General features: G+C 23.3%; 4 protein-coding genes across 6 annotated transcripts; 1 reads left to right on the plus strand and 3 right to left on the minus strand.

The window, feature by feature from the left end:
* Positions 1–822: 822 nt before the first annotated feature.
* Positions 823–4,324, minus strand: LOC149059890 (uncharacterized). The gene is made up of 4 exons (XM_089217684.1): positions 4,048–4,324; positions 3,865–3,978; positions 1,234–1,294; positions 823–987 (listed from the first exon to the last, which is right to left on the minus strand). The coding sequence occupies exons 1-4, from the start codon at positions 4,186–4,188 to the stop codon at positions 959–961; spliced, it is 345 nt and encodes a 114-aa protein (XP_089073810.1). The 5' UTR covers positions 4,189–4,324; the 3' UTR covers positions 823–958.
* Positions 4,325–6,672: 2,348 nt separating this feature from the next.
* On the minus strand, positions 6,673–10,235 carry LOC149059891 (uncharacterized). Of its 2 annotated transcripts, XM_089217697.1 has the most exons (5): positions 10,120–10,235; positions 9,898–10,039; positions 9,715–9,828; positions 7,084–7,144; positions 6,673–6,837 (listed from the first exon to the last, which is right to left on the minus strand). In XM_089217697.1, exons 2-5 carry the CDS (start codon positions 10,036–10,038, stop codon positions 6,809–6,811), a joined length of 345 nt encoding a protein of 114 aa, XP_089073823.1. In that variant the 5' UTR covers position 10,039; positions 10,120–10,235; the 3' UTR covers positions 6,673–6,808. The 2 variants fall into 2 exon arrangements, with proteins under 2 accessions (XP_089073823.1, XP_089073822.1); XM_089217696.1 differs by having other exon boundaries at positions 9,898–10,174.
* A 2,287-nt stretch (positions 10,236–12,522) lies between these two features.
* On the minus strand, positions 12,523–16,084 carry LOC149059892 (uncharacterized). Of its 2 annotated transcripts, XM_089217700.1 has the most exons (5): positions 15,969–16,084; positions 15,747–15,888; positions 15,564–15,677; positions 12,934–12,994; positions 12,523–12,687 (listed from the first exon to the last, which is right to left on the minus strand). In XM_089217700.1, exons 2-5 carry the CDS (start codon positions 15,885–15,887, stop codon positions 12,659–12,661), a joined length of 345 nt encoding a protein of 114 aa, XP_089073826.1. In that variant the 5' UTR covers position 15,888; positions 15,969–16,084; the 3' UTR covers positions 12,523–12,658. The 2 variants fall into 2 exon arrangements, with proteins under 2 accessions (XP_089073826.1, XP_089073825.1); XM_089217699.1 differs by having other exon boundaries at positions 15,747–16,023.
* A 774-nt stretch (positions 16,085–16,858) lies between these two features.
* Positions 16,859–18,499, plus strand: LOC149059893 (uncharacterized). The gene is made up of 5 exons (XM_089217070.1): positions 16,859–17,483; positions 17,557–17,675; positions 17,898–18,007; positions 18,071–18,250; positions 18,339–18,499. Exons 1-4 carry the CDS (start codon positions 17,235–17,237, stop codon positions 18,073–18,075), a joined length of 483 nt encoding a protein of 160 aa, XP_089073196.1. The 5' UTR covers positions 16,859–17,234; the 3' UTR covers positions 18,076–18,250; positions 18,339–18,499.
* The last annotated feature ends 2,910 nt before the right edge of the window (positions 18,500–21,409 follow it).

A 21,409-nucleotide genomic window follows, 5' to 3' on the forward strand; every position in this document is an offset into this window, starting at 1 on the left:
TATTAATATTAATTTTGTTTATTTTATTGAAATTATCTACTAACTTGAATTATTGAATTATTATTTCTAAAAAAATTAGTTTTCTAATTAAGTCATACATAAATATATTTATATAATAATGATATTGTATAACTCTGAATAGTATTACCAATGGGTATCTCCTATCTTAATATTAATTTTACTGTAAATATTGTAATCACAATAAGTTATTAAGCGAATTTATGTACATGTAACGTGTGAATAAAATATTAGGTAGATTTTTTTTGTATCTTAAAACAATTTTATCACCAAATCTATTTATTTTATAATATTTGTTGCATAATACAATTATAATTTATAAGTAATAGTTAATAAATTAAAAAAGTAATACACTTTATGACTATCATTTATCAATTAAAATGAACACATTTTAATATAAGTTATTAAGATTTAAGATAGATTGTTACGCCCGGTGAAACCTGTCCTGAAATTATTATTATTTTTATCATATTAAATTATAGTATTATATTATTCATAATTACAAATCATGCATCATTTTATATACCTACTTTCCTATCTTTAAAGATAAGTAAATACAAAATTTTATTTAAATTTTTTAATTATTATTATTTATAACAATTAAAATACTTCAGCATAATATATTGCATGCTATTACAAGTTTTAGATTACAATTTAATTATGGTTAGTTAATGATTTTCGGTTTTTATACAAATAGAATATAGTATAGGGGTTGTAGATAATTTTAATAATTTTAAATAATTTTAAACTTTAAATTACTATTTCAGTAAACATATAACTATACAAATAATATGTTACCACTATACTACCATATTAAAATATAAAGATATGATTCATTAAAAAAAATCATTTATTATTTATTTTACTTAATTTGAATTATTAAAAATTTTATTTTACCTTTTAAATGTTATACATTTCTATTAGAAAATATGAATTTTCCTCAAATATTTTCATTTTTTTCCATAAGTTCTGAAAAAAAAAATTGATTAATAATTATAATATCTATATATTTTTAATTATTGCTGTTAATACTAATATGTAATCTAGATTCTATCTATTTCAAATTTTAATTACATTTTCTTCACAACAAAAATTAAACATTTAAAAGCTTATTGAAAAATAAAATAAATATTATAATTTGGTATAGTAAGCACACATCAATGATATTGTAATAACTACAAAAACATAAAATAAACAATGATATTATAAATTTACTTTTTGCATTTTCTTCTCTAAGATTATTGAAATGGCGTTCTATGGTTGTGTTTGAGAAGTACTATAAACATTAAATAATAATTACACACTGTTAAATATGGATACCTAATTATATTTATTAATAAATTAATGATACATCAGTAAATAAGTTTAAGAAAACAGCAAGTATGCGAGGAATCTAAATAATACAAGAAGACAATCAGATAGCCTCCTACATTGACGGACTTAGGGATTGACATAGGCTACATTACTTCCCTCCAATAACTAACATTTTTAATGTGGTTCACTAAAAAAATTGGCCACTCTTGGGATATGGTGGGTAAATGTGTCGCACTTATAGTGTCACCGACTATAGTAAATTAATTATAAAATTATTTGTACGTTGAAATAACTATCTTTGATATGAATATATCTTGTATCTATAGAATATTGTATTTATAGTATTTAAACAATTTATATATTTTGACGTCTGTTAATGTCAACATGAAGTTAATTTACACCCATAAAGTTAACCACATTTTCATTATAATTACTAATTATAATAATTTATTAGGTTCGACTATTGTAACATGATTTCCTACATGTGACACGTCTTGTCACTGGGCACTGGTTACAATTTTACTTGATTAGGATTAAATAACTGGAAAATCATTTGCAGACAAATTTAAAAAAATTCCAGTAACAATTGTCTTGTTGAATAACTGAAACACAAACAATTTCTTGTACCCAAAAAACATGTGATATAAAAGAAAAAATATCAACTGCATAATATAAAGAACAGGTTGAAAAAAATCAAGCTTATTGGATAACTATAATTGAAATAATTTTTAGTTAATCCAAACAAGAATTAAGCCTAAAAGGCCACAACAAAAAAAAAAAATTCTAAAAATTAAGGAAAATTTAAGGAACTTCAAAAATTACATTAAAAATATGACTCGAATTTCTCAGGGAACGTTGTGAATTATTTTAACTACACTACAACCTATAATTTGAAATGAAATCATATTTTATATTCATTCTTATGATATTTAAAAATAATATAATTAATAAATAAAAAATGTGATATGTTTACACTACTAATGTGTGATGATGCTAGATAACAGAAGGAAGAGTATTTTTCGATTTGTGTAAGATAAAGATAATTTAATTATTTGCAAAAGACTTTTAATATTTATTAATTGTGATTTATCAAGAGATTATTCTAGTTAGATTAATATAATTTGAAATAACACTGAAAAACGACAAGTATGATATTCCAATGATAGTCCAAGTATATGACGGGGCCAGTTTGGACACATTTAAGGTGTTCAAAAAAGAATAGCTTACAAATTTTATCTCATTCTTTTAAGCACTCATAGTTTAAAAATGATTAATATAAAGCTTTGTGAAATTATACAAATTAGTAGCACTAGATATATAAAAACTGTGCTGTGGTCAAGCAGCATTTCAAAGTGATAATTCAAGTTTTACAGAACGAATATAAGTTAACAATAAAAATTTTATTGAAGCTGAAAGTATTCCAAATAATTACTTAAAATGTCGTATTAGCATTTTTTTTTTTTTTTTAATATGAAATTAATTATTTTATATATTATATAAAAAAAATTTTGATATGTTTAAGTTTATAAATATATCAAGCAAAGCATGCAAAGTAAAAAATTTATGCTTTTTTGAGCAATTTATATATATGTTAGAAAATAAATGAGTAATCAATGATGAATTTAACATATTACGGAAAGAACTAACAACATTTTTAAAAAACTATGGTATTAAATTAAAAATTCTAAGAGTTGTTAAAAAAAAAAGAAAGAAAACCATCTAAATATTTAGTACAGCAAATATGTTATTGAGCCTACGATTGAATCAACAATTATTAGATTTCAATGACATTTTAGAATCACAAGAATTTCGGAAAATATATTTTTACAAACAAGTAATAGACAATATTGTTGGAAATCTGAAATATTGTTCCACACCAGAAGTAATATCATTAACATATTCACATCACATATTTTTAAAACTATTTACATAAAGTCTATGTTTATGAATTATAAATTAAAATCAATATACATAAATTGAGTGCTGAGATAATTTTTCTACGAATTGTATAAAAATATTAGTAGATTTTAATCAGTTATGAAGAATACTAAAAATATATTTTTCAATTTGTATCAACTTATGATACAAATTGTTCCATTATTTAATACTTTCGTCAGTACTTCAACATACAAGTGATAATTTTCAGTAATGAGAAAAATTAAAAATTGACCAAGTTCTTCAAAACTCAAGAAACTAAATTATCTATTTTAATTATTGAATAAACTAAAAAAAAATGTAATTAAAAAAGTAGATTGTTATGCAAAAAAAAAAAAATTATTCCAAATTAAATTTAAAATTGTATCTACCTAGATTAAATACATTTTTTTTATGATGATTTTATTTTAATGTTAACAAGTGGTCTTATTGATTATTCTATAAACTTTTATAATTTTGATATTAAAACCTATATTACAGTATTAAATACATTTTATTTAAATAAAGATTGTTTGAGAATAAAGCAACCTAATGTTATAAAACAATTAAATTATACAAAACATAATATTAATTATAAGTTAAAATTGTCATACCAACCCTATTATTTGAATCGTTCGTTCTGTCTCTTGAAGACATGGATTCAGCTAGTTGTTGAATAGCCATTCCCCTGCCTCTGTATACACATTGATTCGGTGTAGAAACTTTAATTAGCTATTCAAATCATGAAAAATAAATAAATAATTTTTAAATCAATACAAAATTAAATTAGATGATACATACTTTTGAATTTTGTAAAGAGCTATATGCTACAGGATCTACCTGAAAGCTAGAATCAGAAGTCGGCCCATTTTTGTCGCAATTTTTTGGCGTTTCATTCCCTCTTAATTTTGTAACAAGAGATTTTGTATTTATATCTGACATTCTAATAAGTTATTAACATTCAGAAAAATTTTCAAAAATGTAGTTTCATTTATTAAAATTAATAATTTAGAAGATACTTACTTAACCAGTTTTTACAACAAATATTATGTTATTATGTTATATTATATAACCTATATGCTATAGGTTACCAACAATTATAAATACCTATATTACAATATAATTATATTATAATAACTGTATTATATTTATAACTATATTACAAAATAACTGAAAAAAGAAATCAAAATATTCAAAACCAAAACAACAATAAATTTACTATGTTAAACTCACAGTCAAAAAGGGTTTTTTCACGTAGATAATTAATCGATTAACGTAAGGTCTCTAATTCTCTACCACGAATTAAGATATACAGGATACCGAACGCAGTGTTGCCATCCTATTTTATAAGTATATCGTACAATATCCATAAAATTATCGCACCCAGCGTAAAAATTGTCTATGGTAATACCAGACAGTAAATAAAAACGGTTTATATCACTAGAAAAAAAAAACGGTTTATATCAGTATCATGGAAGAAATGTGTCATATCTATTCGGCTTGGAATAAACAACAAATTATAATATCTCTGGCCGCCAAGTTCAAATATTTATTATATTTTTATAACTCAAACAATATTCGTTGATTCATTAATTTATTCAAATAGATAATTTTTAAGTACGCTTAGTTAATATAAATAATTAAAACTAGTAAGATATTGCATATTTGAATCCTAGAATTTATATTATATTATTCTATAGTTGCATGATAAAGTTTTCAGAGGATAGTTTAATCTAATTAATTGTTTTGTGATTTAATGTTTCTCACACCTTGCAGCTCCAATAACTGTAATATTTGTTATTAACTGTTTAAGTTAATACTAAATTATATCCTATGAGTTATGGGCTATTACCTACCAGGGTACAGTGGTTACACCAAGTCATAAAAAACTCAGAGGCAGCCTCTTGATTACTCCCCTTGATACACACACAACTACAAATACACAACTGAATAAAATATACATATAGGTTCTTAATTTCAATGATATTGGATACTTAACCATTTAGCAATTAGTTTTATTTATAACATATCAAGTGATAAATGACTGTGATATTTAGATTACCCACGATTTCCTTTCATTTAATTAATAGCTCTGTAATCTTTACCTGATCTTGAGTAGTTTAAGACTTAATTTATCTATTGTATACTTTTACCTTAACTATTAGGCCTTCTTAAAGTTATTTTTTTATTAATTACGTTAATGCCTTAAAGGGTAATCAGTATATTAATAATGTACATTATACCATGCTATATAAAATATATTGTTAAACAGAATACAAAACTAAAAATTGAGGTAATGATTATACAATAATATCATGTAGTATTAATAGTATTATATATAATGCCTTGTTCTTTAAAATGATTTAACTGTCATAATAAATATCAAATACAAGTAAACAGTTACATGAAAGTAGGTAGAAGGCGGTTACATCAGTAGAATAGTTATGTTTATTTAACTTAAAAGAAATTAAAATGTAAAAGGTTTCATATGGATTCTTTTTATCAAATACGTTCTGCTGAACGTATCAAATTAATATTTATTGTGCGGGACAGAGAGAAAATAAAACAGTGCGGCGTCTTAAAAAATATCATTAATAATACATATTTTTTTAAAGTGTATAAGTGAACGTACCAATGTAACTATTGAATTATTATTTCTAAAAAAATTAGTTTTCTAATTAAGTCATACATAAATATATTTATATAATAATGATATTGTATAACTCTGAATAGTATTACCAATGGGTATCTCCTATCTTAATATTAATTTTACTGTAAATATTGTAATCACAATAAGTTATTAAGCGAATTTATGTACATGTAACGTGTGAATAAAATATTAGGTAGATTTTTTTTTTATCTTAAAACAATTTTATCACCAAATCTATTTATTTTATAATATTTGTTGCATAATACAATTATAATTTATAAGTAATAGTTAATAAATTAAAAAAGTAATACACTTTATGACTATCATTTATCAATTAAAATGAACACATTTTAATATAATAATTTAATATAAGTTATTAAGATTTAAGATAGATTGTTACGCCCGGTGAAACCTGTCCTGAAATTATTATTATTTTTATCATATTAAATTATAGTATTATATTATTCATAATTACAAATCATGCATCATTTTATATACCTACTTTCCTATCTTTAAAGATAAGTAAATACAAAATTTTATTTAAATTTTTTAATTATTATTATTTATAACAATTAAAATACTTCAGCATAATATATTGCATGCTATTACAAGTTTTAGATTACAATTTAATTATGGTTAGTTAATGATTTTCGGTTTTTATACAAATAGAATATAGTATAGGGGTTGTAGATAATTTTAATAATTTTAAATAATTTTAAACTTTAAATTACTATTTCAGTAAACATATAACTATACAAATAATATGTTACCACTATACTACCATATTAAAATATAAAGATATGATTCATTAAAAAAAATCATTTATTATTTATTTTACTTAATTTGAATTATTAAAAATTTTATTTTACCTTTTAAATGTTATACATTTCTATTAGAAAATATGAATTTTCCTCAAATATTTTCATTTTTTTCCATAAGTTCTGAAAAAAAAAATTGATTAATAATTATAATATCTATATATTTTTAATTATTGCTGTTAATACTAATATGTAATCTAGATTCTATCTATTTCAAATTTTAATTACATTTTCTTCACAACAAAAATTAAACATTTAAAAGCTTATTGAAAAATAAAATAAATATTATAATTTGGTATAGTAAGCACACATCAATGATATTGTAATAACTACAAAAACATAAAATAAACAATGATATTATAAATTTACTTTTTGCATTTTCTTCTCTAAGATTATTGAAATGGCGTTCTATGGTTGTGTTTGAGAAGTACTATAAACATTAAATAATAATTACACACTGTTAAATATGGATACCTAATTATATTTATTAATAAATTAATGATACATCAGTAAATAAGTTTAAGAAAACAGCAAGTATGCGAGGAATCTAAATAATACAAGAAGACAATCAGATAGCCTCCTACATTGACGGACTTAGGGATTGACATAGGCTACATTACTTCCCTCCAATAACTAACATTTTTAATGTGGTTCACTAAAAAAATTGGCCACTCTTGGGATATGGTGGGTAAATGTGTCGCACTTATAGTGTCACCGACTATAGTAAATTAATTATAAAATTATTTGTACGTTGAAATAACTATCTTTGATATGAATATATCTTGTATCTATAGAATATTGTATTTATAGTATTTAAACAATTTATATATTTTGACGTCTGTTAATGTCAACATGAAGTTAATTTACACCCATAAAGTTAACCACATTTTCATTATAATTACTAATTATAATAATTTATTAGGTTCGACTATTGTAACATGATTTCCTACATGTGACACGTCTTGTCACTGGGCACTGGTTACAATTTTACTTGATTAGGATTAAATAACTGGAAAATCATTTGCAGACAAATTTAAAAAAATTCCAGTAACAATTGTCTTGTTGAATAACTGAAACACAAACAATTTCTTGTACCCAAAAAACATGTGATATAAAAGAAAAAATATCAACTGCATAATATAAAGAACAGGTTGAAAAAAATCAAGCTTATTGGATAACTATAATTGAAATAATTTTTAGTTAATCCAAACAAGAATTAAGCCTAAAAGGCCACAACAAAAAAAAAAAATTCTAAAAATTAAGGAAAATTTAAGGAACTTCAAAAATTACATTAAAAATATGACTCGAATTTCTCAGGGAACGTTGTGAATTATTTTAACTACACTACAACCTATAATTTGAAATGAAATCATATTTTATATTCATTCTTATGATATTTAAAAATAATATAATTAATAAATAAAAAATGTGATATGTTTACACTACTAATGTGTGATGATGCTAGATAACAGAAGGAAGAGTATTTTTCGATTTGTGTAAGATAAAGATAATTTAATTATTTGCAAAAGACTTTTAATATTTATTAATTGTGATTTATCAAGAGATTATTCTAGTTAGATTAATATAATTTGAAATAACACTGAAAAACGACAAGTATGATATTCCAATGATAGTCCAAGTATATGACGGGGCCAGTTTGGACACATTTAAGGTGTTCAAAAAAGAATAGCTTACAAATTTTATCTCATTCTTTTAAGCACTCATAGTTTAAAAATGATTAATATAAAGCTTTGTGAAATTATACAAATTAGTAGCACTAGATATATAAAAACTGTGCTGTGGTCAAGCAGCATTTCAAAGTGATAATTCAAGTTTTACAGAACGAATATAAGTTAACAATAAAAATTTTATTGAAGCTGAAAGTATTCCAAATAATTACTTAAAATGTCGTATTAGCATTTTTTTTTTTTTTTTAATATGAAATTAATTATTTTATATATTATATAAAAAAAATTTTGATATGTTTAAGTTTATAAATATATCAAGCAAAGCATGCAAAGTAAAAAATTTATGCTTTTTTGAGCAATTTATATATATGTTAGAAAATAAATGAGTAATCAATGATGAATTTAACATATTACGGAAAGAACTAACAACATTTTTAAAAAACTATGGTATTAAATTAAAAATTCTAAGAGTTGTTAAAAAAAAAAGAAAGAAAACCATCTAAATATTTAGTACAGCAAATATGTTATTGAGCCTACGATTGAATCAACAATTATTAGATTTCAATGACATTTTAGAATCACAAGAATTTCGGAAAATATATTTTTACAAACAAGTAATAGACAATATTGTTGGAAATCTGAAATATTGTTCCACACCAGAAGTAATATCATTAACATATTCACATCACATATTTTTAAAACTATTTACATAAAGTCTATGTTTATGAATTATAAATTAAAATCAATATACATAAATTGAGTGCTGAGATAATTTTTCTACGAATTGTATAAAAATATTAGTAGATTTTAATCAGTTATGAAGAATACTAAAAATATATTTTTCAATTTGTATCAACTTATGATACAAATTGTTCCATTATTTAATACTTTCGTCAGTACTTCAACATACAAGTGATAATTTTCAGTAATGAGAAAAATTAAAAATTGACCAAGTTCTTCAAAACTCAAGAAACTAAATTATCTATTTTAATTATTGAATAAACTAAAAAAAAATGTAATTAAAAAAGTAGATTGTTATGCAAAAAAAAAAAAATTATTCCAAATTAAATTTAAAATTGTATCTACCTAGATTAAATACATTTTTTTTATGATGATTTTATTTTAATGTTAACAAGTGGTCTTATTGATTATTCTATAAACTTTTATAATTTTGATATTAAAACCTATATTACAGTATTAAATACATTTTATTTAAATAAAGATTGTTTGAGAATAAAGCAACCTAATGTTATAAAACAATTAAATTATACAAAACATAATATTAATTATAAGTTAAAATTGTCATACCAACCCTATTATTTGAATCGTTCGTTCTGTCTCTTGAAGACATGGATTCAGCTAGTTGTTGAATAGCCATTCCCCTGCCTCTGTATACACATTGATTCGGTGTAGAAACTTTAATTAGCTATTCAAATCATGAAAAATAAATAAATAATTTTTAAATCAATACAAAATTAAATTAGATGATACATACTTTTGAATTTTGTAAAGAGCTATATGCTACAGGATCTACCTGAAAGCTAGAATCAGAAGTCGGCCCATTTTTGTCGCAATTTTTTGGCGTTTCATTCCCTCTTAATTTTGTAACAAGAGATTTTGTATTTATATCTGACATTCTAATAAGTTATTAACATTCAGAAAAATTTTCAAAAATGTAGTTTCATTTATTAAAATTAATAATTTAGAAGATACTTACTTAACCAGTTTTTACAACAAATATTATGTTATTATGTTATATTATATAACCTATATGCTATAGGTTACCAACAATTATAAATACCTATATTACAATATAATTATATTATAATAACTGTATTATATTTATAACTATATTACAAAATAACTGAAAAAAGAAATCAAAATATTCAAAACCAAAACAACAATAAATTTACTATGTTAAACTCACAGTCAAAAAGGGTTTTTTCACGTAGATAATTAATCGATTAACGTAAGGTCTCTAATTCTCTACCACGAATTAAGATATACAGGATGCCGAACGCAGTGTTGCCATCCTATTTTATAAGTATATCGTACAATATCCATAAAATTATCGCACCCAGCGTAAAAATTGTCTATGGTAATACCAGACAGTAAATAAAAACGGTTTATATCACTAGAAAAAAAAAACGGTTTATATCAGTATCATGGAAGAAATGTGTCATATCTATTCGGCTTGGAATAAACAACAAATTATAATATCTCTGGCCGCCAAGTTCAAATATTTATTATATTTTTATAACTCAAACAATATTCGTTGATTCATTAATTTATTCAAATAGATAATTTTTAAGTACGCTTAGTTAATATAAATAATTAAAACTAGTAAGATATTGCATATTTGCATCCTAGAATTTATATTATATTATTCTATAGTTGCATGATAAAGTTTTCAGAGGATAGTTTAATCTAATTAATTGTTTTGTGATTTAATGTTTCTCACACCTTGCAGCTCCAATAACTGTAATATTTGTTATTAACTGTTTAAGTTAATACTAAATTATATCCTATGAGTTATGGGCTATTACCTACCAGGGTACAGTGGTTACACCAAGTCATAAAAAACTCAGAGGCAGCCTCTTGATTACTCCCCTTGATACACACACAACTACAAATACACAACTGAATAAAATATACATATAGGTTCTTAATTTCAATGATATTGGATACTTAACCATTTAGCAATTAGTTTTATTTATAACATATCAAGTGATAAATGACTGTGATATTTAGATTACCCACGATTTCCTTTCATTTAATTAATAGCTCTGTAATCTTTACCTGATCTTGAGTAGTTTAAGACTTAATTTATCTATTGTATACTTTTACCTTAACTATTAGGCCTTCTTAAAGTTATTTTTTTATTAATTACGTTAATGCCTTAAAGGGTAATCAGTATATTAATAATGTACATTATACCATGCTATATAAAATATATTGTTAAACAGAATACAAAACTAAAAATTGAGGTAATGATTATACAATAATATCATGTAGTATTAATAGTATTATATATAATGCCTTGTTCTTTAAAATGATTTAACTGTCATAATAAATATCAAATATAAGTAAACAGTTACATGAAAGTAGGTAGAAGGCGGTTACATCAGTAGAATAGTTATGTTTATTTAACTTAAAAGAAATTAAAATGTAAAAGGTTTCATATGGATTCTTTTTATCAAATACGTTCTGCTGAACGTATCAAATTAATATTTATTGTGCGGGACGGAGAGAAAATAAAACAGTGCGGCGTCTTAAAAAATATCATTAATAATACATATTTTTTTAAAGTGTATAAGTGAACGTACCAATGTAACTATTGAATTATTATTTCTAAAAAAATTAGTTTTCTAATTAAGTCATACATAAATATATTTATATAATAATGATATTGTATAACTCTGAATAGTATTACCAATGGGTATCTCCTATCTTAATATTAATTTTACTGTAAATATTGTAATCACAATAAGTTATTAAGCGAATTTATGTACATGTAACGTGTGAATAAAATATTAGGTAGATTTTTTTTTTATCTTAAAACAATTTTATCACCAAATCTATTTATTTTATAATATTTGTTGCATAATACAATTATAATTTATAAGTAATAGTTAATAAATTAAAAAAGTAATACACTTTATGACTATCATTTATCAATTAAAATGAACACATTTTAATATAATAATTTAATATAAGTTATTAAGATTTAAGATAGATTGTTACGCCCGGTGAAACCTGTCCTGAAATTATTATTATTTTTATCATATTAAATTATAGTATTATATTATTCATAATTACAAATCATGCATCATTTTATATACCTACTTTCCTATCTTTAAAGATAAGTAAATACAAAATTTTATTTAAATTTTTTAATTATTATTATTTATAACAATTAAAATACTTCAGCATAATATATTGCATGCTATTACAAGTTTTAGATTACAATTTAATTATGGTTAGTTAATGATTTTCGGTTTTTATACAAATAGAATATAGTATAGGGGTTGTAGATAATTTTAATAATTTTAAATAATTTTAAACTTTAAATTACTATTTCAGTAAACATATAACTATACAAATAATATGTTACCACTATACTACCATATTAAAATATAAAGATATGATTCATTAAAAAAAATCATTTATTATTTATTTTACTTAATTTGAATTATTAAAAATTTTATTTTACCTTTTAAATGTTATACATTTCTATTAGAAAATATGAATTTTCCTCAAATATTTTCATTTTTTTCCATAAGTTCTGAAAAAAAAAATTGATTAATAATTATAATATCTATATATTTTTAATTATTGCTGTTAATACTAATATGTAATCTAGATTCTATCTATTTCAAATTTTAATTACATTTTCTTCACAACAAAAATTAAACATTTAAAAGCTTATTGAAAAATAAAATAAATATTATAATTTGGTATAGTAAGCACACATCAATGATATTGTAATAACTACAAAAACATAAAATAAACAATGATATTATAAATTTACTTTTTGCATTTTCTTCTCTAAGATTATTGAAATGGCGTTCTATGGTTGTGTTTGAGAAGTACTATAAACATTAAATAATAATTACACACTGTTAAATATGGATACCTAATTATATTTATTAATAAATTAATGATACATCAGTAAATAAGTTTAAGAAAACAGCAAGTATGCGAGGAATCTAAATAATACAAGAAGACAATCAGATAGCCTCCTACATTGACGGACTTAGGGATTGACATAGGCTACATTACTTCCCTCCAATAACTAACATTTTTAATGTGGTTCACTAAAAAAATTGGCCACTCTTGGGATATGGTGGGTAAATGTGTCGCACTTATAGTGTCACCGACTATAGTAAATTAATTATAAAATTATTTGTACGTTGAAATAACTATCTTTGATATGAATATATCTTGTATCTATAGAATATTGTATTTATAGTATTTAAACAATTTATATATTTTGACGTCTGTTAATGTCAACATGAAGTTAATTTACACCCATAAAGTTAACCACATTTTCATTATAATTACTAATTATAATAATTTATTAGGTTCGACTATTGTAACATGATTTCCTACATGTGACACGTCTTGTCACTGGGCACTGGTTACAATTTTACTTGATTAGGATTAAATAACTGGAAAATCATTTGCAGACAAATTTAAAAAAATTCCAGTAACAATTGTCTTGTTGAATAACTGAAACACAAACAATTTCTTGTACCCAAAAAACATGTGATATAAAAGAAAAAATATCAACTGCATAATATAAAGAACAGGTTGAAAAAAATCAAGCTTATTGGATAACTATAATTGAAATAATTTTTAGTTAATCCAAACAAGAATTAAGCCTAAAAGGCCACAACAAAAAAAAAAAATTCTAAAAATTAAGGAAAATTTAAGGAACTTCAAAAATTACATTAAAAATATGACTCGAATTTCTCAGGGAACGTTGTGAATTATTTTAACTACACTACAACCTATAATTTGAAATGAAATCATATTTTATATTCATTCTTATGATATTTAAAAATAATATAATTAATAAATAAAAAATGTGATATGTTTACACTACTAATGTGTGATGATGCTAGATAACAGAAGGAAGAGTATTTTTCGATTTGTGTAAGATAAAGATAATTTAATTATTTGCAAAAGACTTTTAATATTTATTAATTGTGATTTATCAAGAGATTATTCTAGTTAGATTAATATAATTTGAAATAACACTGAAAAACGACAAGTATGATATTCCAATGATAGTCCAAGTATATGACGGGGCCAGTTTGGACACATTTAAGGTGTTCAAAAAAGAATAGCTTACAAATTTTATCTCATTCTTTTAAGCACTCATAGTTTAAAAATGATTAATATAAAGCTTTGTGAAATTATACAAATTAGTAGCACTAGATATATAAAAACTGTGCTGTGGTCAAGCAGCATTTCAAAGTGATAATTCAAGTTTTACAGAACGAATATAAGTTAACAATAAAAATTTTATTGAAGCTGAAAGTATTCCAAATAATTACTTAAAATGTCGTATTAGCATTTTTTTTTTTTTTTTAATATGAAATTAATTATTTTATATATTATATAAAAAAAATTTTGATATGTTTAAGTTTATAAATATATCAAGCAAAGCATGCAAAGTAAAAAATTTATGCTTTTTTGAGCAATTTATATATATGTTAGAAAATAAATGAGTAATCAATGATGAATTTAACATATTACGGAAAGAACTAACAACATTTTTAAAAAACTATGGTATTAAATTAAAAATTCTAAGAGTTGTTAAAAAAAAAAGAAAGAAAACCATCTAAATATTTAGTACAGCAAATATGTTATTGAGCCTACGATTGAATCAACAATTATTAGATTTCAATGACATTTTAGAATCACAAGAATTTCGGAAAATATATTTTTACAAACAAGTAATAGACAATATTGTTGGAAATCTGAAATATTGTTCCACACCAGAAGTAATATCATTAACATATTCACATCACATATTTTTAAAACTATTTACATAAAGTCTATGTTTATGAATTATAAATTAAAATCAATATACATAAATTGAGTGCTGAGATAATTTTTCTACGAATTGTATAAAAATATTAGTAGATTTTAATCAGTTATGAAGAATACTAAAAATATATTTTTCAATTTGTATCAACTTATGATACAAATTGTTCCATTATTTAATACTTTCGTCAGTACTTCAACATACAAGTGATAATTTTCAGTAATGAGAAAAATTAAAAATTGACCAAGTTCTTCAAAACTCAAGAAACTAAATTATCTATTTTAATTATTGAATAAACTAAAAAAAAATGTAATTAAAAAAGTAGATTGTTATGCAAAAAAAAAAAATTATTCCAAATTAAATTTAAAATTGTATCTACCTAGATTAAATACATTTTTTTTATGATGATTTTATTTTAATGTTAACAAGTGGTCTTATTGATTATTCTATAAACTTTTATAATTTTGATATTAAAACCTATATTACAGTATTAAATACATTTTATTTAAATAAAGATTGTTTGAGAATAAAGCAACCTAATGTTATAAAACAATTAAATTATACAAAACATAATATTAATTATAAGTTAAAATTGTCATACCAACCCTATTATTTGAATCGTTCGTTCTGTCTCTTGAAGACATGGATTCAGCTAGTTGTTGAATAGCCATTCCCCTGCCTCTGTATACACATTGATTCGGTGTAGAAACTTTAATTAGCTATTCAAATCATGAAAAATAAATAAATAATTTTTAAATCAATACAAAATTAAATTAGATGATACATACTTTTGAATTTTGTAAAGAGCTATATGCTACAGGATCTACCTGAAAGCTAGAATCAGAAGTCGGCCCATTTTTGTCGCAATTTTTTGGCGTTTCATTCCCTCTTAATTTTGTAACAAGAGATTTTGTATTTATATCTGACATTCTAATAAGTTATTAACATTCAGAAAAATTTTCAAAAATGTAGTTTCATTTATTAAAATTAATAATTTAGAAGATACTTACTTAACCAGTTTTTACAACAAATATTATGTTATTATGTTATATTATATAACCTATATGCTATAGGTTACCAACAATTATAAATACCTATATTACAATATAATTATATTATAATAACTGTATTATATTTATAACTATATTACAAAATAACTGAAAAAAGAAATCAAAATATTCAAAACCAAAACAACAATAAATTTACTATGTTAAACTCACAGTCAAAAAGGGTTTTTTCACGTAGATAATTAATCGATTAACGTAAGGTCTCTAATTCTCTACCACGAATTAAGATATACAGGATGCCGAACGACAACCCGTTATCAGTATTTTAGCGAAGACGAAAGAGTGTAGTTTCTCAAATGAACTTATGGCGCTAAAATGGTTACGGTGGCGAAATCCTTAACTAATTTTGTTTGATTACGACTATCAAGTATCGTAACAATCATAATCTCATAAGTAAAATAAAATAATATTAATTATTAAATAATATTTAAACCTGAACGTATACAAGACAAATTATTATTCAACAATTGAAAAATATTATTATAGGTACAATACAAGCGTTCTTTAATATAATGACAATTTATTTAATAAGTATGTGAAATAATTTTTTATAGATTTTAAATACGTGTCATAACATTCAATTTGTATAAATAACACTCTGCGTAACAATGTTTAAAAACTTACAACTACCTAACTATTTTGATACCAGTTTGGCTATATTTTTTTTACTTTATTATCGCTTTATGTTTTGTGATTGGTCATGCATGGTATTGTCTCATTCTCATTAGTCATTGATGAATATAATTATAATATAATATCTTAATTCGTGATAAGAATGTAAAAATTTCAAAAATTTAATCTACTAGTCATTTGATCACTACTATCACAAAAAACTAAACTGATTTGCAATGTGTATTGCGTATAATAACACGGACACTCAAAAATTTATTTAAATATTTAAAACTCGTGATAGTAAGAACTAACAACTAACCTTATAGAGTTACCGTGCCTTCGATAATTCAGCGCTGCCGTATGCATGATGGATATGATAATAAAATATGATGAACATGATTGTGATGAAAACTAAAACACAAAATATGTCACAAATATTAAATATCTCGCAATCATATCATCACTATTGATATTTGGTATTTTGATTATAAAATATAAATTACCTATAAAGTATAAACTCACAAAAAAATAGAATTACCTGATGGCTGATACTTTTAATTTTTATATTCGAAAATCTTGACAGCCGACGGTTGCAAAATGGAATTAGTGGCGAGTTCTATAACAATTGCTTGCAAGTTTCTGGTATTGGGTTATGATGAAGTTCCTCAAAAAAGTGATCTTGATGACATTTGTTTTTATAATTGGTTCCAACAAACTAAACACAATAGAGCAATAAGTAATTTCAAAAGTCGTTTCAAAATTAAATCATACATTGGTTCAGTTGTTTTAAAGAATACACCATCAGAATTTATTTATCATTTCCGTGTGAGTCATGAAGTATTTGATGTAAGTTAGTCCATAGTTTAGCAGTGGTGCCTGCACTTTTTTCATGTTTAAATAATTACCTTTTATATTTCAGACACTTTTGATGTCATTACCACCTAGAAATAAATCAATAAGAGGAAGGCCGATATTGGATAATTCTTTTTGTTTAATATTAACTTTATGGATGTTAGCTAATGAAAAAGAAACCTACCGGTTAGTATGGATTTAATGGTTCAATAAATGTATTTCTTGCTATATTAAGTGATGTTGATTTTAAATTTATTTAAAATATGCTTACATGAATAGTATTTGTAATTGTAGTTTTATGATATGTTAAATTCCCAAATTAATTACAAGAAAAAGAATATGTACATAAACTGCGCAAGCATAATTATTTTGAAGATAATAACAGCCTGTATGATATATAATTTGTAGACAAACTGGAGAACAATTTGGAATTAGTGAAAGTACTGCTTTTAGAGTCTTTAAAAGCACCATTTCTTCAATTTCAAACTTGGAAGAAAATTACATTGTATGGCCCAGAGGTAACTGTATAAATTGATTATACTTTTATTTACATATTTTACTCATGTTTTTTAACTTCTTAGGATAAGCAGCCCAAAGAAACATTGATGGATTTCATAATCTTAGAAAAGTACCTTTCCCTGGAGCGTTTTGTGTGGTTGATTGTTCACATATACGCATTAATGGTTCATTAAGTGATAATAGTTACCTCAATAGAAACCACTATCACAGTGTCATCATACAAGGAATATGTAACTTTGAAGGTATCTATTGTATTCAATAAGATGTCACTTTATATTAAAGCCATAAAATAAATTAGATATCATTTTTAAAAATATTTCTCCATTTCAGGAAAGTTCATTAATGTATTTTTGGGATATCCAGGGTCATCACATGATGCTGCAGTTTGAGCTAATAGCTCTGTATATAAGAAATTGATACAAAATAATTATGAAGTTATTCCACCAAACTGTTTCATCTTAGGGGATTCAGCGTATCCATTATCAGAGTTCCTAATGAAACCTTATCATGACAATGGCCATTTAGAATTACACCAAAAAAAATTTAATACAATTTTGAGTTTAAGCAGAGTTATAATAGAACAGGCGTTTGGTGGTCTAAACGGTAGATTTCAAAGGTTAAAAGGTATTGAAACATTATGTGTTGAAGCAGTTTCTGAGACCGTTATTGCAGCTTGTGTAATACACAATATGTGTTCAGATCAAGGTAATTTTACATTGCAGAAATTTGTCTTTATTAATTCATTTCATACAACCATTATTTAATATTTAATTTTTTATATATATATATTATAGACTTTGATGGGGATAACCTCACAAATGATTCATTTTTCAACTTAGAAGAAGACAAAGACAACATTAATTCACAGAAAACTAGTGCATCAGATGTACTAAATCTAAGAGAATCCATTGCTAAAAAATTATAAGGTATAATGTTTCAATTTTACTTTCTACTTTTACTATATTACCAGTGTTAATATTATTTATGAATATAAATCAATTCCATTTGTACTTTTTTTATTTTTAATAAATTAATAAAACAAAACATAGGATTAATTTACTTTAAATGATAATAAACATTAAAGGTAAAAATTAATTCATACATATCATTTTTAAATATTAAAGATAACAATTTTCTTTAGTCTTCTTGAACTAAGATTATACAACATAAAGTTTAAATAAAAATAATATGAAGCACCATATGAAGACTAGAGCTGCAGTCATTATTTAAAAATAGTTAATATGAAAAAAAAAGCTAATGCATAACAAATAAATATCAATTGAAAATTATAATATTTAAGATAAAAAAATTCTTTAGTCTTCTTGAACTAAAATTATAAAACAAATAATATGGAAGACCATATTATGACTAATAGCTGCAGTCAATGCTTAAAAATATTTAATAGTCAACGGTTTTGTGTGTAATATAGTTAAATAAATTATATTAACATTTAACTTATGAGTTACTCTTATCAGCTAAACATTTTAAAGCTGAGGCTATGTCAGAAAGTGCGTTTGCTTCAATTTCTCTGATACTCAACAACCTTTATTGATACTCTTCCATTTTAACCATTTCTTCTTTCTTGAGATCGATATATGTATCCATACTGTAAGATCCTTTTTTTGACATCGCCTTTTTTTTTGGAGATGGTTTTAAGGGAGACTTCCGAATGACTGATGATGTATTAAGTAAATTGTCTTTGGCAGGTGAACAATTGTGCTTTGAAGTAAAAGAATTACTTGAAGTAGATGCCAATGTAACTGAACCTTTTAAATTAGTAGTGGGGGGAGGGGGGGTTATATTGTCTTTGGATCCAAAGTGCTCGTTGAAATTGTTATAATATTCCCGAATAATTGAATCAGTACCTGTACTATTCGATTTCTTAACATTTGCCTTATAAGTTTGCCATAAGTTTCTCCATTTTCTGGCACAAAGTTTATCTGTTAGGTTAATTTTATTTTCAAACGCAGCATTCAATTTTATTGCAATTGACCTCCAAAGTTTTATTTTTTTACATGATGGCCGTTGGAATAATGAGTCGCATTCAATCCGTTCAGATATCAAAGCTTTTGTCAGTGTTGAAGTCCAAATTATGTCACTATTTTCCTCAATTATTTCTGAAATTATGGTTGGAAACAGATTAAGAATATAGTTTTTGTATCAGAAGACTTTTCTTTTATTACTTACTTTGTTTTGAACTAACATTATGTGTAGAGTTAGATTCTTCATCATTGCTAGATACGGACTCATCAAGGGAATCAAATAAGCTCTCATGGTGAATGAATTAAAAAAAAATTGTATTTTTAAAAAAAATTATAATTCTATACTAACAGAATAAATTGTATTATAAAGACTATAAATTAAAATGTTTTCAATTTAGTTTAGTTATTATACATTTAAAAATAAAAGTGCCCTATGAGTTTCATTAAATAATATTTATACTTTTAAATTTGAAGTTAATTCTCAACAATGTTAATAATAGCAGAGTTAAATAGATTACTCAAAACATACAATTTTTTATAGGTGTGGGCGATGTGGCGGTTACACAAAATCATAATTCAAAAATGTTTCCTACTCAAAATGATGTAGAGAAAATTATAGAAGGTGCATTGGCTATTGGCTCAAACTCTTTTCAATATTAAGAATTGAAAATAAATGATGATATTATTTTAATTATTAAATTGTTTAATCACTTATATTATACTTGTTATTAATATTTCAAAATGTTTGATATATTTTTTAATTCATTATAAAAAAGTGTTTTTGTCTATAAGTAACTGGTAATCCAGAAGGATCACTAATCTAGACCAAACTTTTTCTGAATTCTTTTAGATTATCAATAGGTTCTTCTGTAAGGTATATAATACCAAATTAAAAATTTAAATAATTTGTTTTACCAGGCCTGATCTAATGTTACTGATGCTAACTCTTTTTAAAATTAAAATAATTGGAAAAATTAGTAATGCAACATTTTTTTTATTTTATAATATTTTGCAAGTGATTAAATTATATTATTCATTTTTTATTTTTATTTTGTTATTGCAATAAAAAAAAAGTCCATGGACTGCATTATATATGTTTAATAATTAATAAGGTTTGATTATTCTATATATTATGTATATTTTTTTTATAAATATCCTACTAAAATGTTTTTATAACGTTTTTATTTAACATAAACATAAACTTTTCATATAGAATTATGTTTATTAACATGTGTTTTAAAATTGTATATTATTAATAAATATTATTTATAAGATAATATGAAATGTTGGTTTTTATAACATTTCAAAAATAAATTAAAAATATTTTCAAATTTTAAAAATATTATGAAATCAGAAAAAAATATTTTTTAAACATTAATTAACACTAAATTAAAAAAAATATTTTAAATGTTTTCAAAA

The sequence above is a fragment of the Diuraphis noxia genome, unplaced genomic scaffold (assembly GCF_037042655.1).
Source record: "Diuraphis noxia isolate RWA-SAM2 unplaced genomic scaffold, SU_Dnox_SAM2 contig0001, whole genome shotgun sequence".
In the NCBI taxonomy this organism is placed as follows: domain Eukaryota; kingdom Metazoa; phylum Arthropoda; class Insecta; order Hemiptera; family Aphididae; genus Diuraphis; species Diuraphis noxia.